This window comes from Rana temporaria, chromosome 3 (assembly GCF_905171775.1).
Source record: "Rana temporaria chromosome 3, aRanTem1.1, whole genome shotgun sequence".
NCBI lineage: Eukaryota > Metazoa > Chordata > Amphibia > Anura > Ranidae > Rana > Rana temporaria.
This window is the reverse complement of record NC_053491.1, coordinates 455,509,418-455,532,544: the sequence shown is the minus strand read 5'-3', so window position 1 is coordinate 455,532,544 and position 23,127 is coordinate 455,509,418. Positions and strand designations below refer to the sequence as shown.

General features: G+C 43.3%; 1 protein-coding gene across 1 annotated transcript in view; it reads right to left on the bottom strand.

Moving 5' to 3' along the window:
- LOC120930571 (mucin-3B-like) overlaps window positions 1-3,730 on the bottom strand; it is a 64,689-nt gene extending 60,959 nt beyond the window's left edge. The window contains exon 1 of the mRNA XM_040341746.1: window positions 3,619-3,730. Coding sequence (XP_040197680.1) covers window positions 3,619-3,664 — 46 coding nt within the window. The 5' untranslated portion in view covers window positions 3,665-3,730. The remainder of the gene's footprint in view (window positions 1-3,618) is intronic.
- Window positions 3,731-23,127: the final 19,397 nt, after the last annotated feature.

Sequence of the window (23,127 nt, the reverse complement as noted above, 5' to 3'; positions counted from 1 at the left end):
ATGGTGTGTACGGGGCATAAAGGTAAACAAAGAGAGTTTGCAGTTGTTGCTTTCACATTATGGAAAGAGCTTCTGTAGGCCCAAAACTTTGTGTGCAGTTTAATTTTGCTATCAGGGCCGGTGCTACCACTAGGCAAACTAGGAAGCCGCCTAGGGCGCCATGCTGCCTAGAGGCGCCCAGCCACTGGTGTTCCTACTCTCTTCTCTCTGCAGCAAGCAACTAAGGCCCCATACACACGAGAGGATCGATCCGCTGGAATTGATCCGCGAACCGGCTCCAGCGGATAGATCCCCTGGTGTGTACAATCCAGCGGATCTGTTTCCGCGGATTTTTGTCCCCATTCCAACGGATTGATCCGCTGGTCTGTACAGACTCACCGGATCAATCCGTCCGAATCCATCCCCCGCATGCGTCGTAATGATTCGACGCATGCGTGGAATTCCTTATATGACAGCGTCGCGCACGTCGCCGCGTCATCATCGCGGCGACGGCGCGACACGTCACCGCGGACGGAATTAGTACATTAGTACAACCATGAGATCAAAATCCGCCAGAGGATTTATCCGCGGAAACGGTCCCCTGGACCGTTTCCGCGGATAAATCCTCTTGTGTGTACCCGTCCTAAGCCTCAGCATCAGCAGGCAGCCGCCACTCTGTTCGCTCATAGTGTCAGAGGCGCAGCGGCAGTGGAGGACTGTGTCTGTGTCCCGACTCCCAAATGGATGGAAGCAAACATTCATTGATGGGCGCTGGTGAGGCTGCATTGATAAGTGCTGGTAATTCTGCAATTGATGTGCGTTTCATTAAAAATCTAGGTTATACATGGGGAGGGCAAACAGGGTGGAGCCAAGGGGGGCGGCACAATGAGGTTTCGCCTAGGGTGTCAAAAATCCTTGCACCAGCCCTGTTTGCTATAACCCCTAAACTTAAATAGCCGGATTCAGGTAGAGCGGCGCTTCTTTGTTTCCGGCGTAGCGCAGCTCATTTGCGCTACGCCGACGTAACTCTGAGAGGAAGAGCTGTATTTACAAAGCACTTGCTCCCAAAGTTACGTTGGCGTAGCGCAAATGGGTCGACGTAACCCCACCTAATTCAAAGTAGGCATGTAGTGGGCGGGCTACATTTAAATTAACCGTGACCCCATGTAAATGAAGGCCGTTCGTACGGCGCATGCGCGCGCATGCTCAGAATCACGTCGCAAATACTCAATGCTTTCGACGTGAACGTAACCTATGCCCAACCCCATTCACGTACGCTTATGCAAACAACGTAAAATCCGACGGCAGTTCCGACGTCCATACTTTGCAAGGGCTGCGCCACCTAGAGAGGTGTTTTATCTTTACGCCGGCGTATGTCTTACGTAAACGGCGTAGCTTACTGCGACGGGCATACGTACGTTCATGAATCGGCGTATCTTGCTCATTTAAATATTTGACGCGTAAATCCACGTACACGCCCCTAGTGGCCAGCGTAAATATGCAGCCAAGATACGACGGCGTAGGAGACTTACGTCGGTCGTATCTTGGCAACAGAGAGGCGTATCTCTGTTTAAGAATGCGCGCAAAGATACGACGGCGCACATTCGGACTTACGACGGCGTATCTACTGATAGTAAAAGTGTATAGTATTTATGAATGGAGGTTAGGTAGGGTATTTCGCTCAGTGTAGTGTGCGGTCAGTCAGCTTAGGCCTCGTACACACGATAGGCTAGCCAGAGGACAACGGTCTGAAGGACCGTTGTCTTAGGTTAACCTATGAGGCTGACTGATGGTCCGTCGTGCGTACACACCATCGGTTAAAAAAACGATCATGTCAGAACGCGGTGACGTAAAACACAACGACGTGCTGCTGCAAAAAAAAGTTCAATGCTAAGCATGCGTCGACTTGATTCTGAGCATGCGCAGGTTTTTAACCGATGCTTTTGCATGCTAACGATCGGTTTTGACCTATCGGTTACCAGTCCATAGGTTAAATTTTAAAGCAAGTTCTCATTTTTTTAACCAAAGGTTAAATAACCTATGGGGCCCACACACGATTGGTTTGGACTGATGAAAACGGTCCTTCAGACCGTTGTCCTCTGGCTATCCTATCGTGTGTACGAGGCCTTAGTGTATATAGCAGTACAAGGCAGAGTATATTTGACAGTGTAGTGTAGAGTATATAACAGTGCACTGCGGAGTATATACTGTAGTACAGAGTATATAACACAGGGTATATATGATACAGTTCAGTGCAGTTCATATAGTATATATATACTGCAGATCAGAGTATATAATGCAATCCATATAGTATATATAAAGCAGTTCAGAGTATATAGTGCAGTCTGTATAATATATATAATGCAGTTTAGAGTATATAGTGCAGTTCATATAGTATATATACTGCAGTTCAGATTATATAGTGCAGTTCGTATAGTATATATACTGCAGTTCAGAGTATATAGTGCAGTCCGTATAGTATATATAAGGCAGATCAGAGTATATAGTGCAGTCCGTATAGTATATATAAGGCAGTTCAGAGTATATAGTGCAGTCCGTATAGTATATATAAGGCAGATCAGAGTATATAGTGCAGTCCGTATAGTATATATAAGGCAGTTCAGAGTATATAGTGCAGTCCGTATAGTATATATAAGGCAGATCAGAGTATATAGTGCAGTCCGTATAGTATATATAAGGCAGTTCAGAGTATATAGTGCAGTTCGTATAGTATATATATATATATACTGCAGTTCAGAGTATATAGTGCAGTATGTATAATATAAATAATGCAGTTCAGAGTATATAGTGCAGTTCGTATAATATATATACTGCAGTTCAGAGTATATAGTGCAGTCCGTATAGTATATATAAGGCAGTTCAGAGTATATAGTGCCTTGAAAAAGTATTCATATCCCTTGACATTTTCCACATATTGTCTTGTTACAACCAAAAATGTAAATGTATTTTATGTATTTTATGTGATAGACCAACACAAGGTGGCTCATATTTGTGAAGTGGAAAGAAAATTATAAATGGTTTTCAATTTTTTACAACTAAATATGTGAAAAGTGTGGTGTACATTTGTATTCAGCCCCCCTGAGTCAATACTTTGTAGAACCTCCTTTCACTCAAATTACAGCTGCAAGTCTTTTTGGGGATGTCTCTACCAGCTTTGCACATCTAGAGAGGGACATTGTTGCCCATTATTTTTTGCAAAATAGCTAAAGCTCTGTCAGATTGGATAGAGAGCGTCTGTGAGCACCCCCCCCCCCCCATCCTGAACCATACCAGGCCACATGCCCTCAACATAGGGAGGGTGCTTTGGGTTCTCCCCCAAAGCACCTTGTCCGCCATGTTGATGGGGACAAGAGCCTCTTCCTGACAACCCTGGCCATTGGTTGTGTTGGGTTCTACAGACTAAGACTAGGATGCCATTAAAGTTCATGTGCATGTAAAGGCAGGCGTCCCAATACTTTTGACAATATAGTGTATATATTATACACTGTCATGCCATTCTGTATCTTTCTTGAATTAAGAAGAAAAAAAATAAGTTGTCATCAAACAGGAAGTCAGTACATACCCCCAGCTACAAAGGAGTGTAAAATGCTTTACAGTAATTAGAAGAGCTTTACTTACCTATCAATTCAACAAGTAACATCACAGTCATCACTGAAAGCTTCATGGTTGTGTCCGCTCAATAATCAAAAATCCAATGATAAGTTTACGTCTTGGAAATGAGATTGAAGAAGGTCCTTCATTAACAGAAATAAGGAGACTGAGGCTAGAAATCCCTCTGTATATACCTTTCTTTTACGTCACCATTGCATACTTTGCATAGACACATATGGTTATTGTATGATCTGCCATGTAAAATAAGATAATAGCAAAAAAATATATATTCTATGATAAGGCAGAGAAAATAACTTCCTGATTGGGGGCAATAAAGGAAAGGTTGGTACATTAAACCTAAAGGTACAAAGGTGTTCAGAAGAATGAAAAGTCCCTGTCATGTGCTTCATAGACATAAAAGGGGCAATATGACAAAACATTAAAAACACAACCCCTAACGGGAGGACATTTCGTTTGTTAAAGCACTGTGTATTATAAAATATGCTATGCATTTTTTCACAACTTTCATCTTTTCATTTTTTTTTTTACGTATCAGAGCTGTGAATCTCCTGCAGCCACTTTTCAGACACTTCCTTGCTATATGCACTTGCTCCAGTGTCAGCTACACATCATCACTTGGAAAGAGGCTTTCCTTTAGAACTTGCTTGCACAAGGAGCACCGGCATGATCCCTTGAAGGACGTGTAATAAGGTGACAATGTTAAAGCAAGGAACAGAACATTGTCACCCCTCAACAGAAAGCACCTCCATGGTACAATCAGCATGTATTATTTTAATGCAAACTACAGATTGAAAAAAAAAGAAAGAAAATGACTTATATATATATAAAAAAATTACTTATATATATATATATATATGTAGCGTTACCCCCTTGAGGGCCGCTGAATACATTTTCGGGTCCTGCCGTTACCCCACCTTTCACCGTCCCAGCACTAGTCTATGTTAGGAAAATGTCAGACAGATGTTAGCGCCAATCACTTAGGCCCCTTTCACACTTATACAAATTCAAAGTCGTGCGATTCTGCCGCGATTTTGCGGCCACGATTTTGCCGTGATTTCGAGCGATTTTGGATCAGTACTACTTTGCCACAAGTTTTGCATTAACCAATGAAAACATACATGGTGTGAGGTACTTCCTTTTCCTGCCATAGTTGTTTTCAGTTCCTGTTTGCTTCCTGGTTGTTGTGGTGTGGTGTGACAGAAAATGTTTGCTACTCAATATATTGCCACAGCAGTTGTCATTGCTACTGCAGCAGTAGCAGTGCAGGAGGGGAAGCGGAGGACAAGGACAAGGACATCTCTTTTTTGGGCTGTTTGGAGCACATTGTTCCTGAGGGAATAACCAGGAAGTGAATGTGTGCTAGAAAAATGTGCTTGGGAGGGGCTACTATGTTGAAAAGATTGGGTGGGACAAGGGTCAAAAAGCTGCTTGTGCTTAAAGCTTGTGCTTACAAAGTCGTACTGAAATCGTGTCTATATTATTCAGGTACGATTTGCATGCTACTTGAGGGTTTAACATTGAGGTCTATGGACGTCATCAACTCGCATGGAAGTTGGACCAAAGTAGTGCAGGGACTACTTTGAAGTCAGCACGACTTAAAGCAGGGGTTCACCCAAATAACATTTATATAAGACCAAATTCTTTATACTACCAGCATGTACAGTCGGCACTTTTTTTTTTTAGGCTGTACATACCTTATAATCTATATTTGCAATCCGGCTTCCGGGTACTTCTCCCGCGGGAGTAGGCGTTTCCAAGCTGAGCCGCATTGTAATCTGGGCATTCGCCCAGATGATTGATGTCGATCAGAAAATGTTCCCCCCAGCGGATAAGGCCCTGCCTCCCCGTATTGCGTAGGCGCGTCACAGAGTTTCCGAAAGGACCCGAACATGTAAAGGGGTGAGTCGGCTCTACACGGTGCCTGCGCACCGACTAGGAGCCTTGTAGATCTGACTGCGCAGGCACCGTATAGAGCCGACTCGTAGCTTTAACTGTTCGGCTCCTTTCGGAAACTCTGTGACGCGCCTACGCAATACGGGGGGCGGGGCCTTATCCGCCAGGGGGACATTTTCTGATAGACATCAATCATCTGGGTGAACGCCCAGATTACATTGCGGCTCAGCTTGGAAACGCCTACTCCCGCGGGAGAAGTACCCGGAAGCCGGATTGCAAATATAGATTATGAGGTATGTACAGCCTAAAAAAAAAGTGCCGACTGTACATGCTGGTAGGATAAAGAATTTGGTATTATATAAATGTTATTTGGGTGAACCTCCGCTTTAAAATCGTGCCAATATGAATGGAAGTCATTGAAAATCATGGAGAATGACTTGTCATGTGATTTTGCAGTCCAAAATCGTGGGACAAGTCGTATAAGTGTGAAAGGAGACTTATGCCGCGTACACGTGACCATTTTTTATGACGATAAAAATGCAATTTTTTAAATTGGTCATGAAAAACGGTCGTGTGTAGGCTCCAGAGCATTTTTCTCAACGAGAAAAATGGGCATAAAAAATTTAGAACCTGCTCTATTTTTTCTCTTCGTTTTTCACGTCGTTGATTTTCTCGCCATGAAAAATGGTCGTGTGTACGCTTTAACGAGGGGGAAAAAAATGTGCATGCTCAGAAGCAAGTTATGAGATGGGAAATTAGCATAATCAGCCCAAAGGGTGGTGCCATTCGAATGGAACTTCCCCTTTATAGTGCCGTCGTACGTGTTGTACGTGTTGTACGTCACCACGCTTTGCTCAAGCATTTTTTATCACGATCGTGCGAATGCAAGGCAGGCTTGAGAGGAATCACATTGAGAAAAACGTTGTTTTTTCCCATGACATGAATAACGGTCGTGTGTACGCTGCATCAGTCTTTTACAATGCTTTATTAAACAACTTGCAGTGGTAAAAAGGATAGAGGGTTAGGGGAAGTTCAGATACCTTGTTTTGCAGATCACTGAAGAATTTCTTGGATCCAGAAGACAACAGCTTTCTGTCACTGGATCTTTGCAACAACCGGACAGGCCTCTCACACCCACCCAACAGCCGGTACGATGCACGGACAAAGTCTGTGCCACAGACTTAGCAATACGTGGAAACTCCTGAATAATCCCCTGCCACAGGTATGTATAACCAGCAGTTAGTTGGTTGCAGGTCAGCTGCACAGTACCAGAACCTTTAAGCCATCCGGCAGTACTGTCAGGTAGGTTAACTTACGTGCATCCTTCAAACCAGGCCCTTCCTGAGAAACCGCAAAGATACGACGGCGCAAATTTACACTTACGCGGCGTATATCGAGATACGTCGGCGGAAGTGCTTTCTGAATCTGGCCCATAGTTTTTTTTTCTTATTTATGACCCTCTTATTGCCATCTAAAAAATTATCCGACTAAGCGATACAGAGAGGATCTGCATAACTTGGTTCACTTTGGTTTCTATAAGAGGGTCATAAATAAGAAAGAAAAACAAAATCTATCTCCGAGTTTCAACCGGTTCCCGAACATTTATACGGTTCCTAAGATCCACAAGGATCCAATTGTACCGCCAGCAAGACCTATATAGTCAATGGCATTGACTCGGTCACTTCCCGCATTGGACAATACCTAGATCACTTCATGCAAATTAGTGTGCAAACTACAAAAGCTTTGTTGAAGGATACTACCAGCTTTCGGCATTGTACACAAACACACAGCATGATGATGCACTTCTGGCCCTGAACTGGGCATTCAGTAGAAGGAATGACTTACCATTCATCCAGAAAAAAATCCTGCATATGGCATTAGAGTTTTGTTTAACACACAACTATTTCTGGTATGCAGGGGAGTTTTACAGTAAAAAAACAGGAGTAGCGATGGGGGCTAAGTTTGCCCCCAGCCTCGCTAATTTATTTATGAGCGAGTGGGAGGACAAGTGGATATATAATAACAGAAGAAAAGAATTGTTGTTTTATCAACGGTACATTGATGACCTGTTTATTATCTGGCAAGGGTCTAAGGAGTCTCTCAATGAATACTCTAATGCCACGTACACACGATCGGTTCATCCGATGAAAACGGACCAATGGATTTTTTCATCAGATATCCGATGAAGCTGACTTTCATCAGTCTTGCCTACACACAATCAGTTAAAAATCTGTCCGTGTCAGAACGCAGTGACGTACACCACGTACGACGGCACTATAAAGGGGAAGGTCAAATCCAATGGTGCCACCCTTTGGGCTGCTTTTGCTGATTTCGTGTTACCACGTGTTAGTAAAAGTTTGGTGAGACGATTCGCGCTTTTCAGTCTCCGTGCTTTTCAGATTGTTTTCTGGTGTTCAGTTCGTGCTTGTGGGTTCGTATCTGTCTTTCAGTGCGTGCAGTCAGGTCGTATCTGTTTTGCAGTGCGTTCCTGTCCGCTTGTTTTCTGTTTTTCAGGTCATTCTTTATAGGCCTTGCTGTTCCTCGGTGCATTGTGTTTATAGTTCGTTCTGACCAGCCGACCGGTTTGAAGCCATGTTGGAAGTACGTTCTCATTCTCGAGTTTGTGCTGCGTATGGGCTTGCTTCTGCAGTTCGTACTGTTACCTGAGGCCATGAACAGGGCAAGGAGGAGTTCATGGGCCAAGAATTAGTTGCTCCAGCATGACCAATTCTCTCATATGCCTCTGCTGTGGGAAATCCAGGAGAATAACCCTGATGACTTCAGGAATTTTTCCGTATGACGGACCCCGTTTTTCACCATCTGTTGGATTTGTTGTCCCCCTATATCACGAGTCAGGACACTGTGATGCGCCAAGCCATCACTGCCGAGCAGAGGCTCATTGCCATGTTGAGGTACCTGGTGACTGGGAGAAGCTTGCAGGACCGCAAGTTCTCGACAGGCATCTCCCCCCAGGCGCTTGGGATCATCACCCCCGAGACATGTTCTGCCATCATCCAAGTAATACAGAAGAACTATATTAGGACTATATTATGGTAATTTGTGGGGTCAGAATGAGAGTCTGTTCTATTTCGTTAAAAACATTCTAATTGCAACAGTCATGAGCTTAAAAATGTGTGTGATTGATGAAGCAAAAACTAAAACCATGTCCCTTTTTTATACACAGGAAGAGCTTAGCCAGGAGGAGGAGGCTCCAGAATGTGGCAGCCAGGAGGAGGAAGGGGTGAGTGGCAGACAGGAGGAGGCTGGGCCAAGTGGCAGTCAGCAGGTGCCAAGGCCAAGTGGGAGCACACATTCCCAGGTGCCTCCCCTCCACATGAGAGCCAAGAGACCCAAGCGGATGACCCAGTTGGAGGAGGAGTCTCTGCAAGTTATCAGGGACACAGCTCCCATCATGAAGGTCCCCCTTAACCCTGTAGAGGGCTACAGCTGTTACCTGGCAGATCAACTTCAGAGAATGGAGGAGGGTCAATGTGCCCTGTCTGAAGATCTGTTCGCAAGTGTGATTCACAGGGGAAGAAGGGACCAGCTGACTGAGGCCACACACCTCTCTGACCTGGCCCATCCTTCTCCTCCTCCTCTTCCTCCTCCTGCCACAGCCTGCAAGGGGGCGTGGAGGGAGCGGTGGAAGGAACGCTGCAGGAAGCCGTGGAAGGAAGGCTTCAAGGAAGACCAGAAAGTGATTGCCTGGCTTCAAGCTGATCTGCCAGAAAACGCAGGTTGTTGTTGAAGTACCACAGCTTGGGGACATGTATGACATCTGCTGATGCTCCTGATTTCTGTGATTTGGGGACCAGATTGTGATCCCAATTAGAGGGACTCCTCAGATTATTTATTTTGCTGTTTATCCAATTCATGTTGTCTGCCTTTGGGGTCCAAAGTCTGCATATATTTGGCAGATTGTTCAATTGTTGCCCTTCCTCTTTATTTATTTTTTGACAGAATAAATGGAGATTTTATTTAAGTTAAATACTTGTCTATGGCCTGGATTCACAGACATCGGCGCATAACCATCAGATAATTTTAAAAACGATGGGGCCCACACACGATCGGTTCGTCTGATGAAAATGGTCCAGTTTAACTGGGATAGACAACAAATACACTATTTAGATGTGCTGGTTATAAAGGGAGAAGATCGGCTGTATACTAAGGCCTACTTTAAGGCCACAGATAGGAACAGCTATAGCCCCATACAAAGTGGTCATCATTCACAGTGTCTCCGGAACACCCTCAAGGGACAGTTCATGCGCATACGGCACAACTGTACCCAGGCCTCGGATTATCAAACCCAAGCACTTCTGGTCAAACAATGTTTTGTGGAAAAGGGATATAGTGAGCCACGGCTTGATGAAGTTTTAGAAGAAGTGGGTTTGAACTCACAAGAATTAATGCTAACACCAAAAGTGAAGACACATGACCAGAAACAAGAATGGGGATTCATATCCAGATATGAACAATTTCGGGAGATTGAGGAAATCTTTAAAAAACATTGGAGTATTCTTACAATGGATAAAACACTCAAGCCAGTCCTACCTATAACTCCACCATTTATATACAGAAAAACTTCATCATTTGGAGATCAGGTTGTCAGAAAGGTTTTGGACCAACCTAAGAAACTACAAATGTTCTGGGAACAGACAGGCTTTTATGCCTGCAGATGATGCAAGGCATGTCAGCAGGTGTCCACACATTTACGTGGTCTTACCGGCTTTGTATCAACTGCAAATGGTTAACAGTTTGAGATTAAAGAGTGCATCACGTGTACATCCACACATGTAATTTACGCTTTAGAATGCCCATGTGGGCTGATGTATATTGGTCGTACAAAGAGAACTTTAGGCAAGAGAGTGTTTAAGCACATCTATAATATCACCATAGGATATAGGGAGCATAGTGTCTCATTACACTTCCGAGAAAAACACAACCGGAATCCTATTGGTTTGAAATTCTGGGGAGTAGATAAGGTGCATCCTAGATGGAGGGGGGCCAATATGGTGCGAGAAATCTCCAAGAATGAAGCCAAATGGATATTTTTGACTAATACACTTAGCCCTAATGGGTTAAATATTGAGTTAGATTTAAACTGTTTCATCAGTAACTTCTAAAGGGGTTGTAAAGGTTTGTCTTTTATTTTCTAAATAGGTTCCTTTAAGCTAGTGCATTGTTGGTTCACTTACCTTTTCCTTCCATTTCCCTTCTAAATGTTTTTTTTATTTGTTTGAATTTCTCACTTCCTGTTTCTCCCCAGTAATCTTTCCACCATCATCCGAGCGGTGGAAAGTCATTTAGAACAGCTTACTGAACACCTTACTGAGGAGGAACAGGAACAGGTTGTGCGATTCGGCACTGCGTCGCTTTAACAGACAATTGCGCGGTCGTGCGACGTGGCTCCCAAACAAAATTGGCGTCCTTTTTTCCCCACAAATAGAGCTTTCTTTTGGTGGTATTTGATCACCTCTGCGGTTTTTATTTTTTGCGCTATAAACAAAAATTTAGAGAAATTTAGACAAAGAAAAAAAAGAAAAAAAAAACATTTAGAAGGGAAATCGAAGGAAAAGGTAAGTGAACCAACAATGCACTAGCTTAAAGGAACCTATTTAGAAAATAAATAACAAACCTTTACAACCCTTTTAACTGTCTGTACAGTGATGATGGAGCTCAGGAGATGTACATGTAGCGCTTCCCCCTGCAGGAGCCGCTGGTAAGATTTGGGATCTACTCTCATTAATTAATTCACCCCTTTTAATTGGCTCGAACCCTCCCTTGGCACACCAGATAAATGCAATAGTATTGTGACCCCTACTTGGGTGGGGCCACAATAGCATACATGAAACATGCAATGGTAAAACAATAACACTGTTACCTTCTCCAGTTGGCGGCTCCCAAGAGTAAACACACCTCACACAATTAATATAGTCAAACCAAAAGGGTAGCTTTACTTTGCGTATGGTAAAGAGGATAAAAGGGGTTTCAATAACACTTTAACCACTTCGTTACCGAGCCTGTTTTTCAGATTCAGTGTTTACGAGACTAAAACAGTTTTTTTTGCTAGAATATTACTTAAAACCCCCAAACATTATATATATATTTTTTTCTAACACCCTAGAGAATAAAATGGCAGTCATTGCAATACTTTTTGTCACACCGTATTTGCGCAGCGGTCTTACAAGTGCACTTTTTTTGGAAAAAATTCACTTTTTTAAATTAAAAAATAACACAACAATAAATTTGGCCCAATTTTTTTATATATTGTGAAAGATAATGTTACGCCGAGTAAAATGATACCCAACATGTCACGCTTAAAAATTGCGCCTGCTCGTGGCATGGCGTCAAACTTTTACCCTTAAAAATCTCGATAGGCGACGTTTAAAAAATTCTACAGGTTGCATTTTTTGAGTTACAGAGTAGGCCTAAGGCTAAAATTATTGCTCTCGCTCTAACGATCGCGGCGATACCTCACTTGTGTGGTTTGAATACCGTTTTCATATGTCGGCGCTACTCGCGTATACGTTCGCTTCTACGCGCGAGCTCGTCGGGACGGGGCGCTTTAAAAAATTTTTTTTTGCTTTTCGCATTTATTTTTAGTTATTTTACAATTTTTAACACTGAAATAAAAAAAAATAAAAAAATTATCACTTTTATTCCTATTACAAGAAATGTAAACATCCCTTGTAATAGAAAAAAGCATGACAGGTCCTCTTAAATATGAGATCTGGGGTCAAAAAGACCTCAGATCTCATATTTGGGCTTAAATGCAAAAAAAAAATGTTGGAAATGTCATTTTTTCAAATGACAAAAAAAAAAAAATGTCTCTTTAAGAGGCTGGGCGGGACTGACGTTTTGACGTCACTTCCGCCCAGCAGAGCTATGGGGGACGGGCGAAGGAGATTTTTCCTTCAGTCTCGTCCCCGCTCAGCTGCCGGATGGTCGCGATCCCCTCCGCCGCTACCGACGGCTCCGGTAAGCGGCGGAGGGCGCGGGACAGCGGCGGGAGGCCCCTCTCCCGCCACCGATAACGGCGATCTCGCGGCGAATCCGCCGCGGAGACCGCCGTTATCGTGTACAGGACCGTCGGCACTAAAGATGGATACCTCAGTTGTGGCAGCAGCTGCTGCCATTACTGAGATATCCATCTTTAAAAACAGGACGTCTTTTGACTATGGGCCAGTAAGCAAGTGGTTAAACATACACAGGTATTAACATAAAAATGACTCTGCAAGGGCCCTTTGCAAGAGTCAACAAATAAAGAAAAGAAACCCCAAACTAAAAGGTGGAATATTGTTAAGTATAATGCCCCGTACACACCATCACTTTATTTGATGAAAAAAAAACAAAGTTTTTAAAAACGTCACTTTAATTGACCGTGTGTGGGGGAAAACGTCATTTTATGTCTTGTAAAAAACGACCAAAAAAAATTGAAGAATGCTTCAATTTTATGTGTCGTTTTTCAAAACGTCATTTTTTACTTCACAGAAATTGACCGTGTGTAGCAAAAAACTTCGTTTAAAACAAAGTTTTTTCACCCGCGCATGCCCAGAAGCTAGTTATGAAGCAAGCTTCAATGGAAAAAGTGGTGAGAACGTAACCTCGCTTTGCTAGAACATTGTGAGAAAAACAATGGTGTGTAGGCAACTTCGTCTTTGAAAATTGAAGTTTCAAAAACGTCATTTTTTACTTCACAGAAAATGTTGTTTTTTTTCATCACATAAAGTGATGGTGTGTACGGGGCTTAAAGCGGTGGTTCCCCCTAAAACAAATTTCTAACAACACATTCGTAAGACCCGTTACACTGCGGGTAGGCTGGCTTTTTTTTTTTTTTTTTAGTACATACTTCGATCTCGGCGTTTCGTCCCTTGGCGGTGGGCGTTCCTAGTTGATTGACGTTTCTTTTGACGGGCGCATACTGCGCGTCACGACTTTCCGACAGAAGCCGAACGTCATTGCGCAGGCGCCGTATAGAGTCGGCTCTATACGGCGCCTGCGCAGCGACGTTCGGCTTCTTTCGGAAAGTCGTGACGTCACGTATGTGTCCATCTGAGGAACGTCAATCAACTAGGAACGCCCACCGCCAAGGGACGAAACGCTGAGATCGAGGTATGTACTAAAAAAAAAAAAAAAAAATGCCAGCCTACCCGCAGTGTAACGGGTCTTACGAATGTATTGTTAGAAATGTGTTTTAGGGGGAACCACCCCTTTAAGTTATTATAGGCAGTCTATGCTCGTGAGCTCCCCCTAGCGGGCAGTTCTGCAGAACAGCTAATACAGGAAAAAACCTTTGCCAAACCTGACTAAAAGAGCTCCCGAATGTCTCCTAAGGACGAAGTCTATGTTGCAACCGTTGGTGCACTTTTAAATTGTAATCCAAAAGGTAAAGAAGGGAATAAACACAGTAAAAAAGGGTATGATGAACACCAATGCTGATGAACCGATCTCCAGTCAGCGTCAGCCAACTCTGCTGGTATAACTCTTAACATGTTAGGCCTCTCTGATTCAGTCAGAGATCAACACGTGGCTCCCGGTTTATGGAGTAACGTTAAGTTATAAGCTGAGGTGATATTGAAACTTGGGCATGTGCCCTCTCACCCGAGCAGGCCCGGACTGCCTGAGTCCTTCACAAAGACGTGCCAATCAGTCACTGCTCCGCAACACATGGTCTCCGGTATCGGACTCTCCACTGCTACGATCGTCAGCTGGCGAGCTTCTCCGGCCTCCGGGAACACGAGCAGGACACTCTTGGTCTTGCTTCCCTCCGGATGGTTGGTCCTCCGGTGGATCCAGGCCCAGGCTTCAGGCCTAACAGCTCGGCTCTGGCGCTCTCCACAGCTCCGTAGAGGAGAAGATGCAGGTCCTGAGAGAGCGAAGTCAGCTCCTCATTGCCTTTAAGTAACCTCCCCCATAAGGTTGTGTGGAGGTGTCATGTGCTTAAAGAAGGCAGGGCATTGTGGGAAGTATAGTCTGTTCCTACTAAATGTCAATGGAGTCCATATCTCCTGGTACTTCTGATCCCACAATGCATTGTTTTTAAAGAAATATAAACACGTATGTACAAATGTAACTAGACTCTGGTGGAGATTCAGGCTATCAATAGTCCATGATAGTATGACCCCGCTACATACAATAACCATTACACATAAAAGGGTATTGGCTTGGCATGAGTAGTTGAATTTTAGGAGTAAATGGTCCAAGTATCAGCTTTCTAATGTTAAGGTATCATTTCCAGGTGGTCTCTGTGGAACAATTCCTAATTTTTTCACCTAATCCTTTCACCTAATTATTTTATTATTATTATTATTATTATTATTATTATTATTATTATTATTATTATTAACATTTTAATTAGTGATGTTTATTTGATTTTCATATTCATCACTTATGTATGTTATATGATGTATTTTATATGATGATAGCAATTTTGATCATCTGAATTTGGTATCAGACCATGAGTGCATATTTAATAGGTTGATCAATACAGATTCCGAACGGTGCATGCTGCTTCCTAAGTAAGCTGATCAGTGCACAAGTTCAGAATAAAGTTATGGTCGTTTTAAATAATATGACATGCTGAATTGTCTGATATCTCTGTGCCTTATAAAGAGAGTATTAGTAAATGAGGCCGTCTTTTATGTTATCAGCAATGTTTTGTGCCTCGCACTTGTTTATGTCAAAACAATATCACTGTGGTAACACATGGTGGTGTTGCGGCAGACAGAGGTGTTACTTAGTTAAGCCACTAGGGGTGGATGCCTCTTGATGGACTTATAAGTGAGAGGCTATTGTGTATATTCAGGCTGAGGGCTCAGAGCACGGGAGGACGCAACTGCTGCCATGATGACGCAGGTGGGCGCTGCCTCTCGTGTGGGGCTATTTAATAGTTGAGTCGTGTAGTGTGACCACGCTCTTTGAATACATGAGCCAATCGCGAAAAGCGTCAGGGCGTGACCGCGCGACTCATCGGTCCATTCAGGCGTACGATGTCCCGGGACTCATGGCAGCATTTGGGACACCGTTTGCTTGGCACAAGTGAGAAAAGACATATTCCTTTATGTGACATGCTCTATGACTATTTTTATATTGTAAGCACATTTTGTATAGGGGGGGTTTGGGCTTTTCATATTAAATTGAATTACACTATATGGAGCTCCCCATTGCTTTTTTCATATGATCGCATTGCTGCATGCACTAACCCACTGAACAACAACAAACTCATACCCCGAGAGGGACAGACGGCTGCAATCAGAGAGATTATATCAGGCTGCATACAAGTTGCTGTTTGGTGAGTAGACCACCAAAGGGAGACTACCGAGTGGGATCAGTGACAGAAGTGTGCATCTATTATCCAGCATCCATAGTCACTGGGATTTATGTAAGAATGTTGTTTGTTCCTAGTTTATATGAACTTCTTGGGTGAAACTACAACAGTGAATTGGGAATGCGGAACTTACCACACTCAGATAGATGGAGTAGTGGGTTGCATCCAGATTTGATTGATTGATTTTTCAATCTTTTATTTTTTTTCTGTTTGGTTTCATCTTAGGGGTATAATTAAGCTTTTAGGGCCAGATCCACAACCAGCGGGCGCAACGTAACTTTTGTGATTTAAGTTACACCGCCGCAAATTGCCCAAGTTAGTGCCCGATCCACAAAGCACTTACCTGGAAATTTGCGGCGGTGTATCCTAAATCAGTCCGGCGCAAGGCGGGCCAATTCAAATGGGGCGAGTCCCATTTAAATTAGGCGCACTCCTGCACCGGACGTACTGCGCATGCTCCCGACGCTATTTTCCCGACGTGCTTTGCGTTATGTTGCGCCGAGTTTTGTGAATCGCGACGGGTAAAAAAGAGATGCGGCGGGAAAAAAAAAATTTTAAAAAAATTTGACAACGACGCGGGAAAGACGGGTATACTTTTACATGGTGTACTAACTTTACACTTTGTAAAAGCAGCCCTATCTTTTCGACGGCAAACTAACACTTATGGCGACTTAACGAAGGGAAAAACCTTTGTGGATCTCCGTAAGTGCTAATTTGCATACCCGACGCTGGTTTACGACGAGAAATGCCCCCAGCGGCGGCGGTGGCACTGCATCCTAAGATCCGACAGTGTAAAACAATTACACCTGTCGGATCTTAGGGATATCTATGCGTAACTGATTCTATGAATCACCCGCATAGATAGAAACAGGGATACGACGGCGTATCAGGAGATACGCCGTCGTAACCCTTTTGTGGATCTGGCCCTATCTTTCTAGGTAAAGTGGGTGAATTGTATATTCTATTGTTTACAGGATATGGATGCATATCATTCCTTAAACGTGGTGTTTTCAAGTTAAGGGCTGTTAGTATTTTATTTGACCAGTGATTATCACGGTTGGGTGGAATATTTATTTTATATATAGTATATAGTGGAGGAACTTGACTGGCCTGATCTCAACCCGATAGAACACCTTATTATAGCTGCGAATGATAGGCCAACTTAATATTGAACCCTATGGACTAAGCCTGGGATGCCATTAACCACGTATATACAGATATACTGCGGCAAAGCAGCTTGTCTGTGCATGAGATAGTGTGGGCGCGTGTGCGTCCTCCGGGGGAGTTCACGCGTGGGTCCGGCGGACTCGATATCCGCCAGCCACCAGCGATCATGGTACAGAGAGTCAGAATGGGGATCTGACAATGTAAACAAGGTAAGTTCCCTTTCTGACAGGGGACGAGAAAGAGATCAGCTGTTCCTAGTGATCAGGAACAGCAATCTCTATGTTGTCCATCCTCCACACAGTTAAAACACACCCAGGGAACACATTTAACCCCTTAATCACCCCCTAGTGTTAACCCTTTCCTTGCCAGTGACATTTATACATTGATCAGTTCATTTTTTTTTAGCACTGATCACTGTATTGGTGTCACTGGTCCCCAAAAAATGTCACTTAGGTCAGATTTGTTCGCCGCAATGTCGCAGTCCCGCTAAAAAAAAAATCAAATATACGCTTATTGGGATTTGTATTACCAAAAATATGTAGCAGAATACATATTGGCCTAAATTGATGAAGAAATTAGATTTTTTTACTTTTTTTGAATGTGTTGTATAGCAGAAAGTTAATTATTTTTCAAAATTGTCTGTCTTTTTTGTTTATAGTGCAAAAAATAAAAACTGCAGAGGTGATCAAATACCACCAAGAGAAAGCTCTATTTGTGGGAAAATAAAGGACATACATTTTTTTTGTGTACAGCGTCACATGACTGTGCAAAGTGACGCAGTGCCGTAACGGTTGTTGGCTTGTAGTTCTCAATTAATTATCACAGCGCTGTTTAGCGCTGTGGTAGTTATTTAAAGAGGAAGTAAACCCTCTCTTTAAAAAAAAAAAAAAAAAAACCTCCAAGACAAAGGCATAATGAGCTAGTATGCACGCTCAGTGCGCCTGCGCGCCGTTGTCTACGGCGCATGCGTCGTAGACATCAGTGCTGTCTTTCTTGGAAATATCTCCTTAACTGTGTAGGTTAAGGAGATATTTCCTGGACCTACAGGTAAGCCTTAGGCCGCGTACACACGGTTGGACAAAACCGATGAGAATGGACCGAGGTTCAGTTTCATCGGTCCAAACCGACCGTGTGTATAGCCCATCGGTCTGTTGTCCTTCGGTCAAACATTTTAAAACATGCTTTAAAATCGAACCAATGGCCCGCTGCCCGATCGGTCCAAACCGATGGTTAGTACAGAAAGCATCGGTTCAAAACCCACGCATGCTCAGAATCAAGTTGACGCATGCTTGGAAGCATTGAACTTAGTTTTATTCAGCACGTCGTGTGTTTGACGTCACCGCATTCTGACCTGATCAGTTTTTGGAACGATGGTGTGTACGCACATCAGACCATCAGGCCACTTCAGCGGTGAACCGATGGAAATGGCCCGTCGGACCATTCTCATCGGTTTGGAATGACCGTGTGTACGCGGCCTTAATGTAGGCTTTCCTGCAGGTCAAAGTGATCTGTAAGGCCGCGTACACACGGTCGCTCCAAACCGACGAGAATGGTCCGACGGGCCATTTCCATCGGTTCACCGCTGAAGTGGCCTGATGGTCTGATGTGCGTACACACCATCGTTCCAAAAACCGATCGGTCTGTGTTCATCCCCCCATAGGGGAAAGCGGAGATCTGACAGGGCGGTCCCTGCACAGTGTGCGAGGACTTCCCTGTCACCCGCCGGCTCAGCGGGGATCAAAGGAACGATCACCACTGAGCAAGCGGAGGTTCACGGGTCCGTCCCGTGTGAAAGAGCCCTTACTGAAACCAAGACATTTTCATGCCATCAACTTTGTAGGAACAGTTTAGGGATCGCCCCTTCCTGTTCCAACATGACTACACACCAGTACACAAAGCAAGGTCCATAAAGACATAGATGAGCGAGTTTGGGGTGGAGGAACGTGACTGGCCTGCACAGAGTCCTGACCTCAACCCGATAGAACACCTTTGGAATAAATGGATAAGTGTAGAATGCAAGAAAGGCCCTCTTGTCCACATCAGTGCCTGACCCCACAAATGTATTTTGCAAATGCAAAAGCTGAAATGGGTGGGCCAACTCAATATCTATCTATCTAATTGAAATTTTTGCAGATTTATTAAAAAAAGAAAAACTGAAATATCACATGGTCCTAAGTATTCAGACCCTTTGCTGTGACACTCATATATAACTCAGGTGCTTTCTATTTCTTCTGATCATCCTTGAGATGGTTCTACACCTTCATTTGAGTCCAGTTGTGTTTGATTATACTGATTGGACTTGATTAGGAAAGCCACACACCTGTCTATATAAGACCTTACAGCTCACAGTGCATGTCAGAGCAAATGAGAATCATGAGGTCAAAGGAACAGCCTGAAGAGCGAAGAGACAGAATTGTGGCAAGGCACACATCTGGCCAAGGTTACATTACAAAAAAATTCTGCTGCACTTAAAGCGGGGGTTCACCCTATAAACCCCAAAAAAAAAAATGTGTTTTCTTCTACCATAAAATCAGGCATTGTAGCGCGAGCTACAGTATGCCTGTCCCGATGTTTTTATCCCCGTACTCACCGTGTACTCGTACATCGAAGATACCGACTCCCCTCGGGGAATGGGCGTGCCTATGGAGACGGAGGATGATTGACGGCCGGCTCTGGCGCGTCACGCTTCTCCGGAAATAGCCGAAATGGGCTTGGCTCTTCACGGCGCCTGCGCATAGCCTGTGCGCAGGCGCCGTGAAGAGCCGAGACCTACTCCGGCTGTCTTCGGGGAGAGTGACGTGCCAGGGCCGGCCGTCAATCATCCTCCCTCTCCATAGGCACGCCCATTCCCCGCGGGAGCCGAAATCTATAATGTACGAGTACACAGTGAGTACAGGGGTAAAAAAATCGGGACAGGCATACTGTAGCTCGCGCTACAATGCCTGTCTCGATGGTAAAATCGTGTCACTGAGGGTGAACCACCGCTTTAAGGTTCTTAAGAGCACAGTGGCCTCCATAATCCTTAAATGGAAGATGTTTGGGACAACCAGAACCATTCCTAGAGCTGGGCGTCTGGCCAAACTGAGCTATCGGGGGAGAAGAGCCTTGGTGAGAGAGGTAAAGAAGAACCCAAAGATCACTGTGGCTGAGCTCCAGAGATGCAGTCGGAAGATGGGAGAAAGTTGTAGAAAGTCAACCATCACCGTCACTCCCTCGACTGGTTGCAATCGAGGGAAAGATGAATCCGCCCAAGTACAGGGATATCCTGGACAAAAACCTTCTCCAGAGTGCTCAGGACCTCAGACTGGGCTGAAGGTTTACCTTCCAACCAGACAATGACCCTAAGCACAAAGCTAAAATAACAAAGGAGTGACTTCACAACTGTTCTTGAATGGCCCAGCCAGAGCCCTGACTTAAACCCAATTGAGCATCTCTGGAGAGATCTAAAAATGGCCGTCCACCAATGTTTACCATCCAACCTGAAAGATCTGGAGAGGATCTGCAAGGAGGAATGGCAGAGGATCCCCAAATACAGGTGTGAAAAACTTGTTGCATCTGTCCTAAAAAAAGACTCATGGCTGTATTAGATCAAATGGTGCTTCTACTAAATACTGAGAAAAGGGTCTGAATACTTAGGACCATGTGATATTTCAGTTTTTCTTTTTTAATAAATCTGCAAAAATGTCAACAATTCTGTGTTTTTCTGTCAATATGGGGTGCTGTGTGTACATTAATGGGGAAAAAACCGAACTTAAATGATTATAGCAAATTGCTGCAATATAACAAAGAGTGAAACATTTAAGGAAGGTGGTCTGAATACTTTCAGTACCCACTGTGTGTGTATATGTATATATATATATATATATATATATATATATATATATATATATATATATATATATATATATATTAGTGCTGTCAAGCGATTACAATTTTTAATCGCGATTAATCGCATTAATGTCATAGTTAACTCACGATTAATCGCGCGATTAAGGAGGTTCACCCTTTAAAACATTTTTTTTCTTGTTTTCTTATTTTTTTTTTTTTTTTATAATATTAAATTGTGTTTTTTTATTTTTTTACATTTTGATCACTTTTATTGCTGTCACAAGGAATGTAAACATCCCTTGTGACAGCAATAGGTGGTGACAGGTACTCTTTATGGAGGGATCGGGGGTCTAAAAGACCTCCGAGCCCTCCTTTGCACTTCAAAGTATTCAGATCGCCGAAAACGGCGATTCTGAATACTGTGTACTTTTTTAAATCCAGCGCCATTGGCAGCAGAGAAACCCGGAAGTGACGTCATGACGCCGCTTCCGTGGTTTCAATGCGGAAGCCTGAATCAAAGCCGCTTACGGCTTAGTGTCAGTCTCCAACCTGGACACAGAAGGCGGCGGATCTAGGATCGGGTCTCCCGGTGGGACGGGAGGCCCGGTCAGAGCGGCGAAAGGCGGCGGGAGATGTCCCCTCCCGCTCCTCCGGCATAACAACCGAGCGGCTTTTAGCCGCATCGGTTGTTATGTTTGGATAGCCGATCGCCCGCTCTAAACAACGGTATCGGGATGACATACCTTTAAAAATATTTTAAAGTTACTTGAAGGAAACTAAGGATACCCAAAAATTTAAATGATTAACAGTACCAGAAAAATATAACAGTTTATTAACTGGAATTTTGCAATAATATTAATATAATTAGAATTTATAACGTAAATATCTTTACTTTTATAAATAATACTTTATAAGCTATTGCATTTTATATATAAAAATAAAATCGTTTATATATAATAATACATAGATACATACATAGACACAAAAACATCATACTTTCAATAACTTCCCACGTGTATAATATAAGGATAATATTTCAGAAACTTTGTTTTAATAAATAGCAAAATATCTTAAATCTGAAAGTCCTGGAGAATATAGAAGATCAGCTTTCAATACATTATTGCTTTTACTATAAGCAATCATTAGATGTATTTATGAATACTACTAGTATAAAAACATATAATATAAGCATTTAAAAAAAATAAAAAACAGGAAATCACATTTGAATAAATAACCATAAAAAGCCTGTACATCAAATAACATATTGTTTTTAGTAGGTTAGAGTTATAATTCCTTCTAGATTTTAATTTCTGTTCATGACTCCACTGGCAAAATGTTCCCTCACTTCGTCTCCTAAGGCTGGATTCACACCTATGGCATTTTTTGTGATTTTTGCATTTTGCAGATTTGCACTACAGAACATGTTCCATAGGAAACCATGTAAATGGACCGTAGTGCAAATCTGCAAAATGCAAAAAGCACTAAAAATGCATAAAGCTTCGTACACACGGGCCAGAATCTCGTCAGGAAAAAACGTTGTTTTTCCTGACGAGATTCTTGGCAAGAATCTCTTGCCGCCCAAGTGTACAGACTCTCCTTTCAAAAGAACCGCGGTTCTCTTAAAAGGCAGAAACGCGGTGACATAATCGCGTACGACGAGCATGCGCTAGTCACATTCGATTCCGTCGCCGCCATCTTGCTTCACCCTACCTATGCCTAGGAAGCTACCGCACATGTGTAAAAGACATTTCGAGCATGCGCGGGTTTCCACGGCGACCAGGTATGTATACACACTCACGGCGACCAGGTATGAAAGCCTCATACACAGGCTCGGTATACTCGACAAGAAAGCTCTGCCAGCAGTTTTCTTGCTGGTTCTTGCCGAGTAAACCGAGCGTGTGTACGAGGCTTTAGTGTGAATCCAGTCTTAGGTAACCAGCACAAGAAATGAAGGGGGGGGGGGACAGTCTTAACCAGGACAAGTAAGCATATTCAGAAATAGAACATGGTCAGAAGTAACAACCACTTTTCTTTTTCTTTTTTCTTTTTTTTTTATGTCTCCATTGGGGAGACTTTCCATCACTATCAATAACAAGTGTTTGTATATTGTATATAGTTAAATGACCTCCCTGATTTTCGTTATGATCTATGTTGATGTCAGAATTAAAGTGTAAGTAAACCCACCTATCATTTTCAACAAAGGAAGTTGCCATCTTGGCCTATGTTTAATCTTCAACTGCCATGGTGCTGCACATGTGATCAGTTATGACACCAGCCATTGGATGGTTTGACCGTTTGGT